The 18666-nt window shown below is 41.9% G+C and overlaps 4 protein-coding genes across 4 annotated transcripts; 3 read left to right on the top strand and 1 right to left on the bottom strand.

The window, feature by feature from the left end:
- Nucleotides 1-3046: 3046 nt before the first annotated feature.
- Nucleotides 3047-3555, top strand: SERLADRAFT_431656 (uncharacterized protein; the record flags this gene model as incomplete). The annotated part of the gene is made up of 5 exons (XM_007312006.1): nt 3047-3068; nt 3123-3158; nt 3234-3305; nt 3355-3449; nt 3505-3555. The coding sequence occupies 5 exons, from the start codon at nt 3047-3049 to the stop codon at nt 3553-3555; spliced, it is 276 nt and encodes a 91-aa protein (XP_007312068.1).
- A 631-nt stretch (nt 3556-4186) lies between these two features.
- On the top strand, nt 4187-4357 carry SERLADRAFT_343618 (uncharacterized protein; the record flags this gene model as incomplete). Its single annotated transcript, XM_007312005.1, has 1 exon — nt 4187-4357. A coding segment is annotated over one exon (171 nt), but the record flags the coding sequence as incomplete, so codon positions are not given.
- An 8485-nt stretch (nt 4358-12842) lies between these two features.
- On the top strand, nt 12843-13536 carry SERLADRAFT_404472 (uncharacterized protein; the record flags this gene model as incomplete). Its single annotated transcript, XM_007312004.1, has 5 exons — nt 12843-12946; nt 13002-13055; nt 13115-13162; nt 13211-13264; nt 13320-13536. The coding sequence occupies 5 exons, from the start codon at nt 12843-12845 to the stop codon at nt 13534-13536; spliced, it is 477 nt and encodes a 158-aa protein (XP_007312066.1).
- A 2879-nt stretch (nt 13537-16415) lies between these two features.
- SERLADRAFT_454492 (uncharacterized protein) lies at nt 16416-17936 on the bottom strand (the record flags this gene model as incomplete). Its single annotated transcript, XM_007312003.1, has 5 exons — nt 16416-17078; nt 17130-17229; nt 17280-17450; nt 17507-17651; nt 17708-17936. 5 exons carry the CDS (start codon nt 17870-17872, stop codon nt 16556-16558), a joined length of 1104 nt encoding a protein of 367 aa, XP_007312065.1.
- Nucleotides 17937-18666: the final 730 nt, after the last annotated feature.

Here is an 18666-nt window from a genome sequence, read left to right as displayed (position 1 = left end):
GCCTTTCACATGGTCACACATATATCTGGAAGTAGGGACATAAGTACAGTATACTCACTCACTCAAAATCATACCTTAGCGTGCTGTAGTCGGTTTTTCTGTATTACGATAACACATTTTCGGACCTTTCCTTTTACTTTCATTGTCTGCTTTAACCTTTACTGTAGGTTTCACACTCCATGCCATGCGGCACTTTCCCTTTTGTTCAAACTCCTCTTTCTTGCGCTGTCGATGATGAGAACTGTTGTTAGAAAACCACACACAAAAACAAACTAACATACAATCCTCCCAGATTCCACGGAACTTGTTTATGGGCTTTGCCTCCTAGAACAGTGGGTGCTCTGGTTGTTTGTGGGGTGGTATGTATGAGGATCCTTCAAAGTAAAACCCAGAGATGTATGGGTGTGGGTTTTGAGGAGGAGGGATAGTTGGAATATAGAAAGATAGGGGCTTTGTGGCGAGTATAGACGAGCACTACCTTGCTAATTGTAGCACAAGGTAGGTTTGAGAATGACAATATGACGAGGTTCCCAGTGATAGCAGGCTCCTGACGCACAAACTGTAGTGCTCAGAAGGACTCTAATCGAAAGGGATGACAATGACTTCAAAAGTGGGAAGTGACGATGACAGCAGTTGACAGTGGTAGCAGTGGGAAGTGTTGTGACCACACTGGATCACAAGCAGCAGAGTAGTGAACTTGAAATTAGAGAAGAAGTCTGGAATTGAGTTTTTGTTCTTTACAAGGTAAAATACAGGGGTTTATATAGTAAAAGAAAAGTAGGCTATGCACGGTATAGCTGTGCAAAAAAAATGAGAAAGAACATGAAGGAAGGAATGTACGCTGACAAATCCTGTGTAGGTAGTACAGGATAAGATTGTCAAAAAAAGGAAAAGAAAGGGATAGAACAATGAATGCTGTGAGTAATGTCACAGGTTTGTACAGCCATAAAGTAAAGTCCAATAGCAAAAAGAGAGCAGGAAAATCATGATGTCATGGGAAGATACAGGTAAAAAAAGGGCAAGGCAAAACACTATCAGTATCAACACAGTTCCTTTATTGTCAGTCAGGCATTCTAAAAAATATGTGTCCATAAAAATGATTCAAAAATCAAAAATAATTGCACTGTAAATAAATGTTCTGCTGAAAAAAAAGAAACTGGAGCCACCGGTCCACCACCTAGTCCAAATCCGACAGTTCCATGGCCTCACCAATGGACTGGTTGTGTTGGACCACCTGGTCAAACGAGGGAGGGAGAGGAGTAGTCCCAATTTGGAACAAGTGAGTCCCAGGCAGCGTGTGGTAGGTGTAGCTGTAGCGAAGACGATGGACAAAAGATAAGTGTACCCAAGTGAATAGGACAGCAATGAACATGGGTGATGCAAGGACATGAACCTTCTCCAGCTCAAAAACTACCCACCCACGCTCCAACCAGGCAAGACCAGCGACCGATGTTTTGATAGTATATGATGGTAGATTGACGTCATAAAGATGGACCTGTTGCCCTATTTGAACCGGCCGCCGGGGCTTTGCTGATATCAGCAGTGGCATGTGGTAATCGACGGATTGGCGACGGAAGCGGATAGGAAGTGGTGACATCAGAAATGGCGGGGGTGCAAATAAGATGAGGAGGAGGAGGGTGGAGGTGACGAAAAGGTGGATTAGAATGGGGATCCAGAAACAACTGTCGGGTGAGAATAAAAAGGAGAGGAAGGGGCCCATTGTGAGGCTAGGCAAAGGAAGGGAAGTGAAGGAAATGACAAAAACGAGGGCGCAATGCAATGTGTAGCCAGTGGCGACGCAAAAATTTGCCGAAATGCTGAAATGCGGAAAGTACTGAATGGAAAAGCCAAGGTGAGCATGACTGGATTGCTATTTCATGTGGCACTGTGCCTGTGTGGGGCAAAGGCAAGTCTCTTTGAATATTTGCTTTGTTATTGACACCTGTCCATGCTACCAATCAACTTTTGTGCATGACAGCGCGGTGCTGCCTTTATTCTTAGTTTAGCTACAAGTCTCTCATGCAGTGGAGCTGGTCACACGGGCTGCACCCTCTGACATCATCAGCCACTGCCTTATCAACTGTATAGTACAACATGTACAAACAGACCTGTAGTAGTATATATACTGCAATAGATCCAGGAGACTCCTCAGCGAGTCCTCCTGTTGTTTACCCACAACTAACTCGGTCCTATCCTAAGGGTAACCGCTCCCCTCACTGCCTTTATAGTTAGTTCTAGTTGCGCGCCAGAGTATACAAACTCTAGGCTGTTACACTCTGAGCTTGTCCACAAACTCAGGGAAACTTGATGGTTCGATACATAATTGCTAGGGGGGGAAATCAGATCAGGAACATAGCCAGACAATAATTTCTCACCTGGACATATACATCCTGAGAATTATGCTTCAAGTGCCTCACAATTTGCTCAATGATAGGCTGGACTTGATCCTCAGATGTAGCAATTGGTGCAATATGGGTGGATGTTGAAAGAGTGGATGTTGATAGATTACTCAGGGGAGTGGCGGAAGATTGTTGTTGAGTAGCTGTGCATTGCCATCAGGTAATTTTTTGAAATTAAATAACTGGAGGGGTATACCAGTATGTAGCAGCACCATTTCCAGTGGAAGCGGAGGATATTGTGCACATGGGGGACAGGTGCATTTTTGCAGACTAAGAATGGGATGTTCTGCTGAATTATGTCTCAGTAATCAGCCAACCAAGTAAGTAGTTTCAAAAAAACCAGGAAACTCACCTCATATCTAAATATTTGCACCAATACGTAGGTGTTAGCGGGCAAGCAAGGAAGAGAATGATTCACAAAAGATGATAAGCGGAGAGCCGCCCATATCCACAGTTGGATGTGTGCAGTCACATTGTTCCATGCAGTGTGAGAAAGAGAACAACAGCTGATCTCTTTTCTCACACTGCGTGGAATCAACAGGTTGCTATTGTGAAAAGCCGATAATCACTGAGAAAAATAGTAAGTCTCTGTTCATTCCACCTCAGTATCAGCACTCACCACATACCATTGCAATAATAAATACCCAATGAGCCGTGAGAGAATGGATGGTCAGACTGTTCATTCTTGCACGGTCCAGCAGATTGCTGATTTGACGTTATCAGCAAAGCAACACCTTATCATATTGTTGTGTAACCAAGGTCAGGCTGCTATACTTTTCCCACAGTCTTTGTAGTATACTGAAGATGTACCAATTTACTATTCCGGCACTACAGGTCAAGATTCTCACTCAGATACTGGGTCAGCAACCACTGCCAACAGAGCTGATGGATTTTCACACCCAACTGGTGGGTATTCTAAACACGCTCACTCCTGCTGACCTCTCTGCACTGCTAGACAAAGTGGTTCCATCCTCACTCTCTGACAACCCACCTTCTCTCACCATGCATCAAGACCTAACAACATCATCCCCAGCCCACTCTGGTGGACAGGTACGTTGGCTCTCCCCTCCTAATGCTGATATTACTAACCATTGTTTCTACACAGCAAACTCAAGCTGACAACTCCAAATTGCAGACCAAGCAATCTCTGCCATAATCTCTGACAGTAGTATGCTCACAAAGATGCCAACCACATCAACACCTGTATGCTGCTGCAGCTCCTACTCCTGCTCTTGCACATCAATCTTGTCCATCTCTATCTCCTGCACATTGACAACCTGCTCCTGCTCCAACTCCTGCCCCTGCTCCAGCTCCTGCATGTCAAACAATGTTGTCCAAGGGGTGGAGTTGCTGTCCAGAAATCTCTGTGACAAGCAGTCAACAACCCTGCTATTAGGATCAACTCAGCCATCAATGTTTTTATAGCACGACTCGCGGCTGCACATGAAAACTCCTCAATGTTCAACTCAGGAGAGTGGGCACACTTTGTCAACTCCCTGTTGACCTCTGTTACGTCCACTAATGATTACCTGGATGAGTCTTTGGCTTCTGTTGTGGCAGGCTGTTGGTGCATGACCACTAAAAATATAGGTGTCAACCTTATAATTCAGTTTGTGTTTACCTGGGATTAGTTTGATAGCATGATCCCACTTTTGTTTTTCTGGCAATACATCAAAGCTCTTTGTGTCAAATACATCTTTGTAATTGTGGAAATACTTCAAAACAATCTTTTTGAAACCTTCTTCCTTCTGCTTTTTTCCAGTGGCTTTGACAAATTGTTATGTATTTATGCTGAAAAACAAAAGTGGGATCATGCTATCAAATTAATCCCAGGTGAACACAAACTGAATTATAAGGTCTACCCACTGAATGTAGGAGAACAAGAGCAACTAAATACACTCACAAAAAAAAGGTTAAAATCGGGCCAAATTCATTCATCTAAATCACTATTTGCATCAAAAATAAAACTCTGACCAGTTCAGGATTATCATAAACTGAACAATATCACTATCAAAAATAAATACTCCCCACCACTGATCAACAAATTGGTAGATAAGCTATATCACTTATACTAAAACCTGAAAAATGCAAATTTAAATAAACCTTGGTAGATTACCTTGGTCTAATAATTTTTTCCAAAAATGAAGTCCACATGGATCTGGTAATGGTGAAAGAAATTTTTCATTGGCCTGAATTTAAGTTTGAATGGGAACAGGAGCAGAAAAATGCATTTAACAAAGTCAAGAACAAGTTAGTTCTGACAAAACCGGATAAACCTGGTCTCTGCTTAAGCAACCATTGTTCTCCTAGGAGCACAATTGTACTCCTAGGAGTCATTATACTGTAGCGAGTAGCACCTCCGACTATAAGTAGTAGGGGGTTTAGTATAGAAATACCTTAGTCGTTTCTATAGCCTCTTGGGCAGCGGCTGAGGTATGTTACATTACATTTATTAGAGATCACCTTAAACTAACGTCTATTGTAGTTTCACTTAGATTTATTCAGTTCCACCCCAGTACTTACCTTACAATAAAACAATAAGAAGTACAAAGTAGAAGTAAACAGCAGTAATCTTTCTATGGGAGCAATATTGTCACAGATACAGAATTATATGTGGAAACAAATTGCATACCTCTTACAAGTGTTGAATCACTTGCAGTACATTACATTATACACCCTACATAAAACATATTAAAGCCAATCTTCTCTGAAAATAAACTAATTATGACAGGGGAGAGGAAGTCAATAAAAACATTGATCTACTGAAGCAAATCTGTCAATGGCTTATCAGCTACAAATGGATGGATAGACCAAATAAGTAAACCAAGAGATAGAACAGTGTCTCAAAATATTTGTAAACCACAATCCAACATAATGGACAGAGTAGTTGCTGCTTGCAGCATTTTCATACAACAACAAACAGCACAATAAACAATAGTTAACATCCAAAAGTGGTAATCAGAATAAAAATAAAAGTAAAAAATAAAAGTGCAAAAGAGTTTGTAAAAAGGATGAAAGTAAGTACAGAAAAGGCAAAAAAGGCACTGTATAAGGTAGCAGGAAATATGACAATATATTTTCTCAACTGTTCACTCAATCTTCATTTTTGACATAAGCCTTGCTTGCAATTAGATATCCTCAGACTCTGTTGGTTTAGCATAAGTCTGATGGTTATTGCAGAAGCAAGGGCTTAAAGGGATTAAACAGAAAGAAAAAACAGAAAGAAAAATAAAAGAATTCTTGGTTTTTGTTAATAGAACTCAATATTAGCAGAAAAATATGTATCTATAAAAAGAGAAAATTCTGAAACTACTATGGGTGTTATATTTTATCTGTGAAAGCATGGTTTTGTCTACTCACCTTGGTCCTCAAAAATATAACTAAGGTGTTCAAGAAAAGTAATACTGTCCAAAATAAGTACTGTGGGAAAAGCCAATAATTTGAGGTGGCTGACTCATAATAAAACTATGTGAAACTCAGCCGCTGCCCAAGAGGCTATAGAAACGACTGTATTATTTACCTATGTGAAACTACAATGGATGTTAGTTTAAGGTGATCTCTAATAAATGTAATGTAACATACCTCAGCCGCTGCCCAAGAGGCTATAGAAACGACTAAGGTATTTCTATACTAAACCCCCTACTACTTATAGTCGGAGGTGCTACTCGCTACACTATAATGACTCCTAGGAATACAATTGTGCTCCTAGGAGAACAATGGTTACTCCATGGAGAACAATGGCTGCTTTGGCAGAGACCGGGTTTATCCGGTTTTGTCAATTCATGTGTGTGTTGGTGAGTGCTCATACTGGCTGTCAGATAATCCTCTACAAAAATAAAGAAAATAAAGGGATTAAAACAGCCTTTATCTCCTGTGAGGGTAGTACAGGATAAGATTGTTAGAATAAGGAAAGAAAAAGATAGGAACAAAAAAATGAAATAACTAAAGTGTTACAGATTGTACAGCCAAAAGATAGTCCAACAGCAAAAAGACAGCAAAGGAAAAAATTGTAAAGTCATAGCAATATGAAGTAAAAAGGGGCAAGGCAAAATAACATCAGTATCAACACAGCTTCCTTGTCATCAGTCAGGCATTTAAAAAAAATGTGTCTATAAGAATGATTAAATCAAAAGTAATTGCACTACAAATGAATGTCCTGCTCAGAAAAAGGAACTGGAGCCACCGGTCCACCATCTAGTCCAAATTTGACAGTTTCATAGCCTTACCAAGGATTTGGTTGTAGTGGACCACCTAGTCAAACAAGGGAGGGAGAGGAGTGGTTCCAATCTGGAACAGATAATTCCCAGGCAGTATATGGTAACGGTAGCTGTAGCAAAGATGATGGATGAGAAATGGATGTACCTAAGTGAATGGAACAGCAAGGAACATTGGTGACATAAGCGGATGGACTTTCTTCCAGCTCAAAAACTACCCAGCCACATTCAAACCAGGCAAGATGATTGACTAATGATTTAATATTGGAATATGGTAGATCAATGTCATGGAGGTGGACCAACTGCCTATTTTGGAGTGGCTTCCGGGGATTGGCTGATATAAGCAGTGGCACAGAGTAATCAACAGATTGGCGATGGAAGCGGATAGAGAGTGCTGACATCAGATGGGAAGGAGGCCCAAGAAGGACAAGGAGAAGGAGGGTGGAGGTGACAAAAAAGTGGACAATGATGGGGATCCAAAATTGACTGTCAGGTGAGAGCGGAAACAACAGAAAAGGGCCCATGGTGGGGCCAAGTAAGGGAAAAGAAGTATGGGAGAGACAATAAAAGCAAGGGTACAATGTGTAGCCAAGTGGCGATGCAATAAATTGCCAAAGCGGCGAAGTGCAGAAAGTACCAGATGAAAAACAAAGGCAGGTGTGAATTGATTGCCTAATATAGACAAGTGCTAATCAGTTACAAGTACAAACAAGGTAGCATTAATTACTATGCCATGTGGCACTGTGCCTGTGTGGTGCAAAGGTGAGTCTTTTGAATTTCACTTTGTTACTGACACCTGTCTATGCTACCAATCAACTTTGGTGCATGACACCGCCTACAGCTTGAAGATACATTAGGGGTGGACAATATGTATCCCTTAAGCATGTTTGGCTAGCAGGAGCCAAAGAAGTCAATGTTGTCCTTGCAAAAGTAGGACTTTATGCATGGGTAAGACTTCAGATGGACTTCAATACACTATTTTGCGGGTGAAACACTGACCTATTGGCAACATCAAATACCCTGGGGTGTCTCTTGACTTGGATCTATTTCAGATCAAGTCCCACCAGCTGCCATCTCTGATAAGATAGTCAACAATGGGGGAGTCAAGAATAAGGAGGCCGCTGAAGTCAGGGAGGATAATGAAGTGGCTGACAAAGCTATCAAAAGTGGCAATAAACCATCAGATGATGAACTAGGGGTGTCAGATGATGAATTAGGGAGGCTTGTATTCAAATCAAGAAAGGTGGGTAAACATGATGAATTGAGTGATCTTCCAGCTATTCAGAAGATCCTCTTCCTGGGGTGGTGATAGGATGATACCCTGTGTCACAAGGACTGAATGCTGTTTGAAGGGAAACACATCCACAAAGCCTCCGCCATCTACAACCTCTTTCACTCGCAATATGTTTCATGATCAGATGCTTTGTGTGCAAGGATACTCGCATGAATCTCCACCCCTAACAAATCTCAACAACAGTTTCCAACAAGAGGAGTAGAAGGCGCCTTTATTACAATTAAACAATGTGCTTGGTCTACTGCCATTGGTCCCTAGCATGAAGGTGATGGTAACAGAAAACATGGCTATCAGAGCCAATGTTGCTAATGGTGCAGAAGTTACTCAGCATTCCTTCAAATATTCCTTATCAGAAGGAGGTTATAGGTGTGCAGAATATGCCTATGTTCACATTACTGGTTCTGATTTACAAGCTCCATCACTGGGACCCAAAATTCTCCTGACATATCCTTCAATTTCTCATTTTGTCTACAACAACAGGGAATTGGATTTTCAAATCAGTATTACTTGTAAACAACTAAGTCCCTGGCAGGTGTGGTGATCATGAGATGGTTTGTGTTTGACAAAGTTTTGAAGCCACTCACTGTTGAGTTTTGCAACAGGTTTTCTTGCCTTGAAGTGTCGCACAATGTGACTTGCCTTGAGTATGAGGCAACACACTCCCATTTTCCATGAGTTGTTGTTCAGATTTCCTATATCAATCACCATTGAACCCTGCATGTTGTTAATCAGCTAATATGACAACAATGAATAATCTGTTGCACGCTACTCAACTGATATATCATTAACAATCCAAAATATTTCTGGCAGGGCAGGTTCTGCAAGAGTGGACCAAAGCTATGTGATCAAAGAAGGATGATGATAGGAAATAGAACATATACCATTAAGTCATAAATAGTGCCTGCAATAGTTATCTTCAATGCTCCATATAGCTCATTGTGTGTAGAATTGAATTCTCAGTGAGATCTGAGGTCACAAAAGTGCATATCTACTCCGCCAGGCATATAGTCAATGTCTCATCTGTCACACACTTTGCAGTACTTATGTATCTCTGGATTCCATAATGAATGTTTGCCCACCATCACACTGGCATCCACCAAGCTTCCAGACCATAATGAGTTTATCATCATATCCTGCAGTATAATTCACTTTGACATCAACCACTCTCATAACGGGACCTTGTGCGCCACAAATAATGATTAAACATCCTTGATCATGTGTGTGCCTTGCAGTCTGAGGACGTGATTGATAATGTTGACATCTGCCAACATGCCCATTCCAAACGCCAGAATACATACAAATTGCATAACTGTGCTGTTCTAACTTCAAAATAAGTTGTTGGATGTCTTGAGTGGGAGTGACCAAACTGTGAAAGGAGAGTGGATTGACCAGGCCCTGCTGCTTTTGCAACAACTAAGGGTATGCAGCAAAGAAACCATAAATGCTGCCCAGAATATAGGGCCTGCTGTGATTGGTGTACTGGCAGCCGTAACAGCAATGGTACATGTATCATTGCATATCACCACAATTTGTGACACTCCACTGGCCCCCAGCTTGTCCACATCTAATTCAACAGAGTAAAAAATCTGATAGTAGCCCTGTGGCCAGAAATCTGCGGAAGTCTTCCATTGGAACATAAACTTCTGTATTGCATCCCACAACATTCACTGATGGATCAAACACTGCCAAGGAAATCTCTCCTCCAACCACACCTTGGTATTCATACAACATGTGTAGGAACTGCACAGCATCAGGATAAAATAGTGCCAATACATGTTGCACATGGTAATAAATGGTATGTTGAGCCATATCACAAGCACATCAGGAAGTTAATGCAAACATCCATATTTTTGGTATTGCACAATAGCCAAGTACCTTAAAATAATCTCTGTAAACAACAGGTGGGGTGTTATGACTTCAAAAATAATGAGGAACAAGTATAGTGTGGATGGTAATACACAGGCAAAGGAAAATGTGTTTTGGCTGCTTTAATGCTCTGAAAGTTAACCCCCACAGTACTTAAACCTCTCACCCAAATTTTTGGGTCTCAATTTCAGCCTTGCAACACGCCATTTGGAATGTCCTTCTTGTTGTTTTTAGTTGCTTTTTGAGACAACTGCAGGATAGTGGGAAACAGATTATTACATAACATAGTACTTATATTCAGCTACAGTGCATGCTGCCACCTCAGTTCCAAATAACTCGGACTGAGGTGAGTAGCAAGCACAACTTTACTTTGCATTACTTTACTGATTATCTAGTAGCATTTGTTCTTCTTTTATTAGAACAAAACTTCTTACAAAGTGTGTTTACTTTCTCTGCATCTTACAAGAGCTTAGCCTATCATGCAGACGAGAATAATGTACCCGTACTCTCCCACTGGCCGCAACACATAGTGGACACCTGCACACCAGCATGGACTGAAGACTTACAATATTGGCAGTGCATGCTTGCTGAGTATGATGGTGTCTGCTAGTGGGTGTACATTTTGCACACTGGAGGCAACATGCTGCAAAGACGATAATACCCCATGTTATGCAAGTTACAGAGAGACGCTGGACACAACACCCTGTATCCAGTGACATTGCATATCCAAGGCTTTTTAGGTAGATTCAATGTCTCACACTTTGGCAACTGGAACAGATACTGTAACAACCCAGAGTTTGTATACTCTGGCGCACAACTCAGACAAACAAGAGTGAGGAAAGTAGGAGTCGGTAAACTCCTTAGGTTAAGACTGAGTTAGTTGTGGGTAAACAATAAGAGGACTTGCCGAGGAGTTTCTTGGATCTATTGGTTTATTTATACTACTACAGGTTATTTGTACATGTTATACTATACAGTTGATAAAGCAGTGGCTGATGAGGTCATAGGGCACAGCCCGTGTGACCAGCTCCATTGTGTGTGAGAATTGTATCTAAAATAAAGAGAAGCAGTGCAGCGTGAGAAAGTGGAGTTGGAACAAGAGGAAAGTGCCACATGGCACAGTGTGTGAAAAACTGAGAAGAAAGTTAAAGAGGAGAGTTAAAGTTAAAGGTTCAAAAATTGTGTATTGTAACACTTTCCTACCCTTCATTTCAGCAGCTCTGGGTATCTTGAGTCACTTCATCCCTTCTTCTTTTACACTGCCCAACAAATAGAATGTTCAGTGATCCTGAATGTGTGACAAATGCTGTTCACCACATCACTTTGATGTCAAAAGGCAACAACAAGGCCCTGCCATCAATGATATTCGGCACCTTGTGCATGCATTGTTGACCTCCAAAACCTCCAGTTTTGATCACGAATACACAAAACACAATAATATGTATTTGACACATTGCATGTTCACCAGAGTAAGTAACTATTTCCGGAAATTTGGCATGTATCTACAATCCTGCAGGTGACCAACAAAAACAAGCACTCTGTGCAGTTGAAGGATCAGACCAATGATCGCTCAGCTGCCGCAACCACAGTAGCAAAGTGATGGCGAGTGTTGGACAAGGTCCAAATTGGCAAGGTAATCAAAGCAGTGAACAATGTGGCCTGCAACCCTCTCTTTCTAAGTTGCAGTGATTTTGTGGATGTTGACATAAGCTTTCACACTGCATACAACAGGTCCCACAACGCGCAGAAATGTTTCAACTGTTACATTGTTCTGAATCATGTCCTTCAACTTGTTCCTGCAGCTATAACAAACAAGGTATGCGCCAAAATAATTTGCATACAAAACCCTGCTCAATGAACCCATTGTAGTGTGCACTTGCTGATGCACCACAAGAAGCTGAACAAGTGCCCATATCAGCCAAGCCAGCCCCACGCATAGTACTGTCTGGGTTACTGTTTCCATCAGCAGAAGAGCAATTGAAAGAAATGCATATATCAGAAGAGCTGGTTGATGAAACTGAAACAGGCACCCTTGGCATGATCAATCAAGCAATGAGGGGGTGTAAAGATTACAATTTCTTTGGAGCTCCACATGGGCCCGGCTTCATTTTTCTCTTTGATATCAGCTGTTTCCCCTTCCATTCACTTGTGTCTGATATTGTAAGGCTATGAGAAGACTAATAGAGAATATTTCTAAGAGTGTAAAGTGAGTATAGTGATAAAATGTGGACTGTAGAATAGCCAGACATACCTCAGTCTTATAGTTAAGAGACTGAGGTTTGTGTAATGTGGAATGCTACGAGTTTTGGAATAAGCATGGGAATAATTTGAGCTTATATAATGTGATGGAAAAGTGGTCAATCAGAGAATAAAGGATAATGAGGAAATAGAACATAGAATGTTAATATGCTATGAATAAAATATGCCAACAGATATTTGTGCTATTCTTACTTTACATATAACTTGTAGCTTGTTCTGGAAATGGTGCAACTAACCCCTTATCTTTAACCATCAAACCACCAAGCCCTATCTGCTAAGCCTGTAACTGACCGAGCCACAATGTCTACAATTGAGTCAAGACCTGTTACGATAACACAATTTCTGGACATCTCCTTTCCTTTTTATTCTCCGCTTTAACTTTATACTTTAAGTGCCACGCGGCATTTCCCTTTCTCGCGCCGCGTTGCCTTTCTTTTACTTTTAGACTTAAACTCTCTCACGCAGTGGAGCTGGCCATACGGGCTAGGCCCTATGACATCATCAGCCACTGCCTTCATCAACTGTATAGTACACATGTACAAACAAACCTGTAGTAGTATATATACCCCAATAGATCCAGGAGACTCCTCAGCGAGTCCTCCTGTTGTATACCAACTAACTCACTGCAGCCCAAGGGGTACCCACTCCCCATCTTCCACTACCTTTATAGTGTGTTCCTGTGTGCGCCAGAGTAACTAACTCTTGGTTGTTACAAGACCCAAGTTTGTGCAACTTGATACGCAAGGATCTCCACCAAAAAAAACAAGTAGAAGCCACAGTGATAGTCATCATCACTGACAGAAACATTGCATGCACAGGAGTTTAACAGAAAAGGAGCTCGCCAGATGTGAAGAGAACAAAGTGATTGCTGAATATCCACCCAACAACAGCAGCAATATGTTGACAATTTCTATGTAAGCTTTTAAGCCACAATAATTGTGCAGCTCATTGACAAAAACATTGGACTAGAAGTTCAACCAAAAAAGTTGCCGCCAGATGTGAAAACAACAAAGTGACTGCCAGGTATGCCGCCCACAACTGTATCAATACTATAACTTGTCAAATGCATGTAGGTCATGTAGCACCTTGGACAACAGTGCTGATGCCACTACCAAAACCACCAACAATGGGTATGTCTGAATTAGTTATCATGATGTTGAGCTAATGTCATCTGTCAGTCCTGTTGCACTTGACAAGGAAATGATAAATCATCTTAATAAGAGCGCTCATCAGTAAGTGTGCGACAACATTATTCATGTTAATATGCTAATATTCTCACCTGACAAGACAAGTCATGACTTTGGCTAGTTTCCAGGACCGCAAAAAGTACACTTACGTAATTGACAAAGTCCCATCTGAGGGCATAGTGTGGGGCATCACAGGCCAGATTAGAAGCTTCTGGTTCTTTGACAAAGCAGGGGCCACATCTGAGCGGGCCTCTATCACTGTTGTGCCTTTCTTGGTGGATGAAGCTGCCATTGCACACAAGATTTTGTTGGCATAGTCAACCCCTCAGCTAAGTAAGTCATAATGAAACATATCAACAAATGAGCTCATGTCCATATAAAAAACACTGATAGTGATCGGATGGCTGTGAGGTTTGCTCATTGGCAAAATAAAATGGTCCCTTGAGAGCAAAAATGGTAAAGTTCAGTGGGTTACAAAGCAGTGGTTCACTCAGTTGTCTGTTTTCTCAGGCCTGCACATTCACAGAAGTACCCGACGCCCACAAAACCTACACAGCAAAAAGGAAAATGGCTGTGTACCCCATGGCAGATCTGAATATTAAAGATGTGGAACTTATCGAGGCTTGGGAAACTCGATATAGTGACTCCCCTGCGGAGGCTCACAGATGGACCAAATGGGTAGCAAACTTCAAATTGCAGAGTGTGTTGCTACTAGATAGGCCTACAATGGCTAATGAATCTGACAGAGTAGTTGAAGGACCTACTGTCAAAATCTAGGACACTGTGCCTGTTCCTAGTTATACCCAATTGCAAAGTTAATGTTTTTTTCTCATTTATGAACACCTATTTTTCAATACACTGTATATGTAGATTTTGAAATTGTATACATGTTGGAGTAACCCCTAATTAATATATGATGTGTCTATGACATAAATGCACTGCGCCTCATTAATATACAATATCAGCGCAAGTTGTTAACTACCAACAGATTGTTCCACAAACCATTATGCAGCATACACAAAACTCAAATCCACCCGAAAAAAACTTATTAGCAGCCATATATATTGTGTTATGCCAAAATACAAGCAAAGCACCAAAATTATTTTAAGGGCTATCAGAGAACAAAACCCAAATTGGTTGATAGGGAAAAAGGTGAGCTGGACAATAGTGCTAAATTATCTGTAACGCTAACTACACTCTAGCACATCAAGAAATTGAAACAGGTGCAGACAAGGCAAACTACCTGTGAAGTGGTCCATTGTTACAATGTGCCGACAAAGTTGGAAAAAATACTAGCTGCTATTTGACCCTTGCTGGTACAAGCGAACATATTCACACCAGAAGTGTTGCCTGAAGTGGACAGCCTCATGGATTGGCCATCAATCACGCCTCTCTGTTAGTTCTATGATTGTGACCCCACCATTGTAGATTGGTGCTATGAAGCATACCATCAGCCAAGCAACAAAATTAATCAAGATCAGCAAATCAAAAATCAAAAAAAAATGCTATCAGTGCCTTGCTACAACATTCCCAAAAACCTCACGATGTAACAGAAACCCTTGTGATCATGAAAAACCAAAGAGTAACGGACAAGATCTCAGACAAATTCAATGTAGAGGACCTAGCCCACACAATATGGTTGTATCAAGCCAGTGGGTGCAATGCAATTGAGGTGAGACATGAATTGGAACTGCAGTGCATGCTGGAGAACATGTGAAAGAGAAGATGCATATTCAACAATGCTCCCCAAGCCAGGCAGGTTGAATGACATGTTTGGCACCTCCAATTCATGACCACAACAATGTCAGTGATTTGCAAGGTGAACTATGTCCTGCAACAAGCAGGGAAGACACAACACCAACCTCCAATTATGACAGAATACCAATATCAGAGCTTATATTTTCCGCACCCAGAAATCCTCATACATGGATATAGCTTGTTTCCAACAAACAGCATCTTTCTCCTTTACACATCCCCACCTTAGCCTCTACTTCAAGGGAAACACCTGCCACAAGCACAATCTAAAATACATCCATACACAGGACACTGTTTATACAGTCTACTACTGCGCTAACAAAGAGTGCTACCCCACTGATCTTTCCCTACGCTGCATTCACTCACATAGCACATTCAAAGAGGAGATAATGGTGTTTCATCAGAGTCAAAGGCAACAAGAGGCGAGGAGATAGTGCTGTGGTGAAAAGAGGGATTAAAAATAAATGTCTGCTCCCTATCATGTAGCAAGTTGCTAATGTATCACACAGGTTATTGGGCAATTGGAATGGTGAAACTACATATATATAGCATACGCATATATGTCGACTGGTTTGGAGTCTGCTGTCATGGCTGAGCTTTAATCGCAGAATTCAGAACCCACCTCTGTGCTACGGAACAACTTGGTACTATCGTTGGACAATAGGTGCAATTGATCTGGGGAGAAGTTGAATAACTCACCAGTCGTTGAGCTTTAGACTGTCGGAACTTGACCAGTAGATATAATGTTCAGTTTTCTAGCTGCCTATGTAGAAAAATAAGCAAGAACTTGAAGCATTGGAGCAGTGGAACAAAACCGGAAAGACAACACATGTTTTGGAATGGTTCTGCAATTTCTGGTCACACTGGGTCACAGTGGCTTACAAGTCAAATTCCGCCAGGTCACACCAAGTCCTGACGCTGGTGGTATGTGCGGTATGTACCGAAGCGGAGCTAGCGGTCCTTGATTGATTATCTTGGTGTGTGGTTGCCTGTTTCGGTCGCCTAGTCACGACTCCATCATTGTTTTCGTTTCTCCAGACGCTTTGAGGCCCCAATCAGCTCAGTAAGTATCTGGCATTGTAGGGGCCTACCTATTGACATTTTCCAGAAAGATATTGCAATATTCCCAGCACGAGATCTGGTCAAATCTGGCCATCTTTCCCTCAAAATTCACACTTCTGGAGTTCAAGGGTATAGTGTCAGGTCTGTCGTTGTTGCTACAAATAAGCTATTCACTAAATTCTTTCACAATTATATTCTCTATACTATATTCTACATCTGACAATTTTCTAGCTACCTGTACAGTGATCGTTGAGCCTCTGGAGGCTCAAGTGCATATCTCTTACCGGTTGCATCCGGTGTCCAACGATAGTAGAGAAAAATAACGGCCTGAAACAAACTTGTAGTTTTCGGTCATTAAATGTAAAGGCCCTTTAGTCGGAGACGTTATTATCACTATAGTGGAATATGTAACTACGTTCAAACCATTGATATTTATCTGGTGCCGTTTACTGTGACAATAACAATCGTGAAATTAAACCTGGTAACCTAATGTACCAGGAAATAAAAACAACTGTGATGCTATGTATATTTAGTTTTTGCTGAAAATATTTGTAGAAGCCCTGAACAAGTACTACTTTCCAAATTTTCCGCATAAGCATTCACCTGCCCGAGTAAAAGCATGCTTGCAAGCTTGCTTGGCTCTGACGTAACTTTGAATAGCCTGTTGACATCCTCTTCTGGATGTGGAACTAAACCTTGGGCTACGCGGGCAACATTCTCCTCTCTACGTTTCGCAAGGTAGCTCTCAGAACGAGCTTTTTCACGAGCAATCTGACGGGAGAGGTACGCTACATTACCCTCCTCAGTGCGGAAGTTGTCCATAACTTCGATAGCTGCTTCAAAGTTGACCATGGCCCCGGCAGCGCCCAAATCAAGCGCACAATGCGAAAGGACAGCTGAAGACTTTGCAGATATGTTCGGTGTAGCAGGAAGGGTCGTAGGGATAACGACATCAAAAAAGGATTTTTGAATAGCACGTGTGCGGAGCCTGAGCGGGATTTCTTCCAGAACGGAGGAAAATGTCAATTTATGATTAATGATGCTAAGGGACAAAAGTTATATATCCAATCAGATTTGACATAAAATGTTTTACCTTGCATTGCCAAAATTATTTTTCCTCTGCGCATTCATGAACGATGCGTTAAGCTTGAACGCACGAAAAGATAGGCCCCCTTTGCCCATCCGTGATAAATCTAAAGTTACCGTTGACTATGAGGGTAGAGGTACGTGTCACCCGACTTACCTAAAATAATAGCGATTCCCCCATGTCTTAGCTTTTCCTGATGTACGACCTGAATATCAATCATATGTTGACTCAAATATACGCCAAGCGACATGGCTTGGTAAAACCCAACAACATTGTCATTGGCCCCAACTTCTTTAAGTGACCGGAGCATTGAACTCTGGTACCGAACTGAGAGGTACGTTAGGTAACAGACTCAGAATAGCCGGAACATAGAAAAAACTGACCGACTGACTTGGTCGACTTATCTTCCTCATCGCCGTTGGGCATAGGGAAGGAATTGGTCACCTCAAGCGTTCCATCTAAATCAAGACCTAGTAGAAGTCCATGGGCAGAAGATTCGCGAACATGTTGCATGATGCTTGAAGCGACCTAGGGAGTACAAATTAAGTCCATTGCCGTTGAAAGGCAGCGCAGGAAGGACATACCGATCCTTCGAGTTCTACACAGGAAATCGGCACCTCAGCGTCTATATCTATTGCATCTGACATAGTGGCTGGAATGGTTTCGGCTACTGACACAGAGAGAGCAGGGATAACCTGCGGGGCAGGAAGAGAAGCAGCGAGGGCTGCTGCCATTGATGTAACCGCCATTTCTGAAGGTGTTTGAAGTACCAGTAAGATCAGGTCCGACCGATAGTGAAAACATTCAAGGTCCGCTGTAACGGTTGTGACTTGTAACGGATACGTGTTACTCCGTTACTTGTTACTGTCACATTTCCTTTTTCGTTCGCACCTGACCCTCCCAGGGTACCGGCCTAATTAGGTGAACTGAGCACGGGCTTGCCCGGGCCATTTTAGGCTCAGTTTCTCAAGAGCGTCGCTTCCAGCGTTAAATCTCGCCCCAATTCCAGGGGGAGACTTAGCGCCCTTGGAAAATTGAGCTTCCGGCAAGGTCGGCATTGTTTATTTCTCCGAGACTCCGTTTCTGATGTTTCCCTATAGATTCTGGGGCTTCAACTTCCCACGGTCCGAAAATCCCCTCAACTGCCTTCGTTGACGTGGCCTGTGTGCATTGTCCGTCATTGCCTGTACTCTACACCACGGGCAAGAAAGCGTGGTAGCTATTCCGAATTACCACGGATATGGGCGTGAACCTAATATTTTTGGCGGGATCATCAGTTCGGCCGATAACCACCAGATTCAAGTATTACAAGGTATGCAACAGCTGTACTGCTATTGCCTAAGATTGTGAGTGAACGGCATGCCCAAACACCACTTGAGTTCTATTATTCAATCATGTATCAGCCTAACTTGTTTCAATGCATTAGTTCTGTCCTTTGTTCTAACGTATTACCTTTGGTTCCGAGGCGGTTTATTGAGATCAAGGCTGAGAGCCCCAATGTCAGTACACACCTTTATTTGTGAGCAACATGCCCCGCTCAGGC

Source organism: Serpula lacrymans (genome assembly GCF_000218685.1).
Source record: "Serpula lacrymans var. lacrymans S7.9 unplaced genomic scaffold SERLAscaffold_1, whole genome shotgun sequence".
NCBI lineage: Eukaryota > Fungi > Basidiomycota > Agaricomycetes > Boletales > Serpulaceae > Serpula > Serpula lacrymans.
Note: the sequence above shows the minus strand (reverse complement) of the source record. Positions and strands in the feature narration are given on the sequence as shown.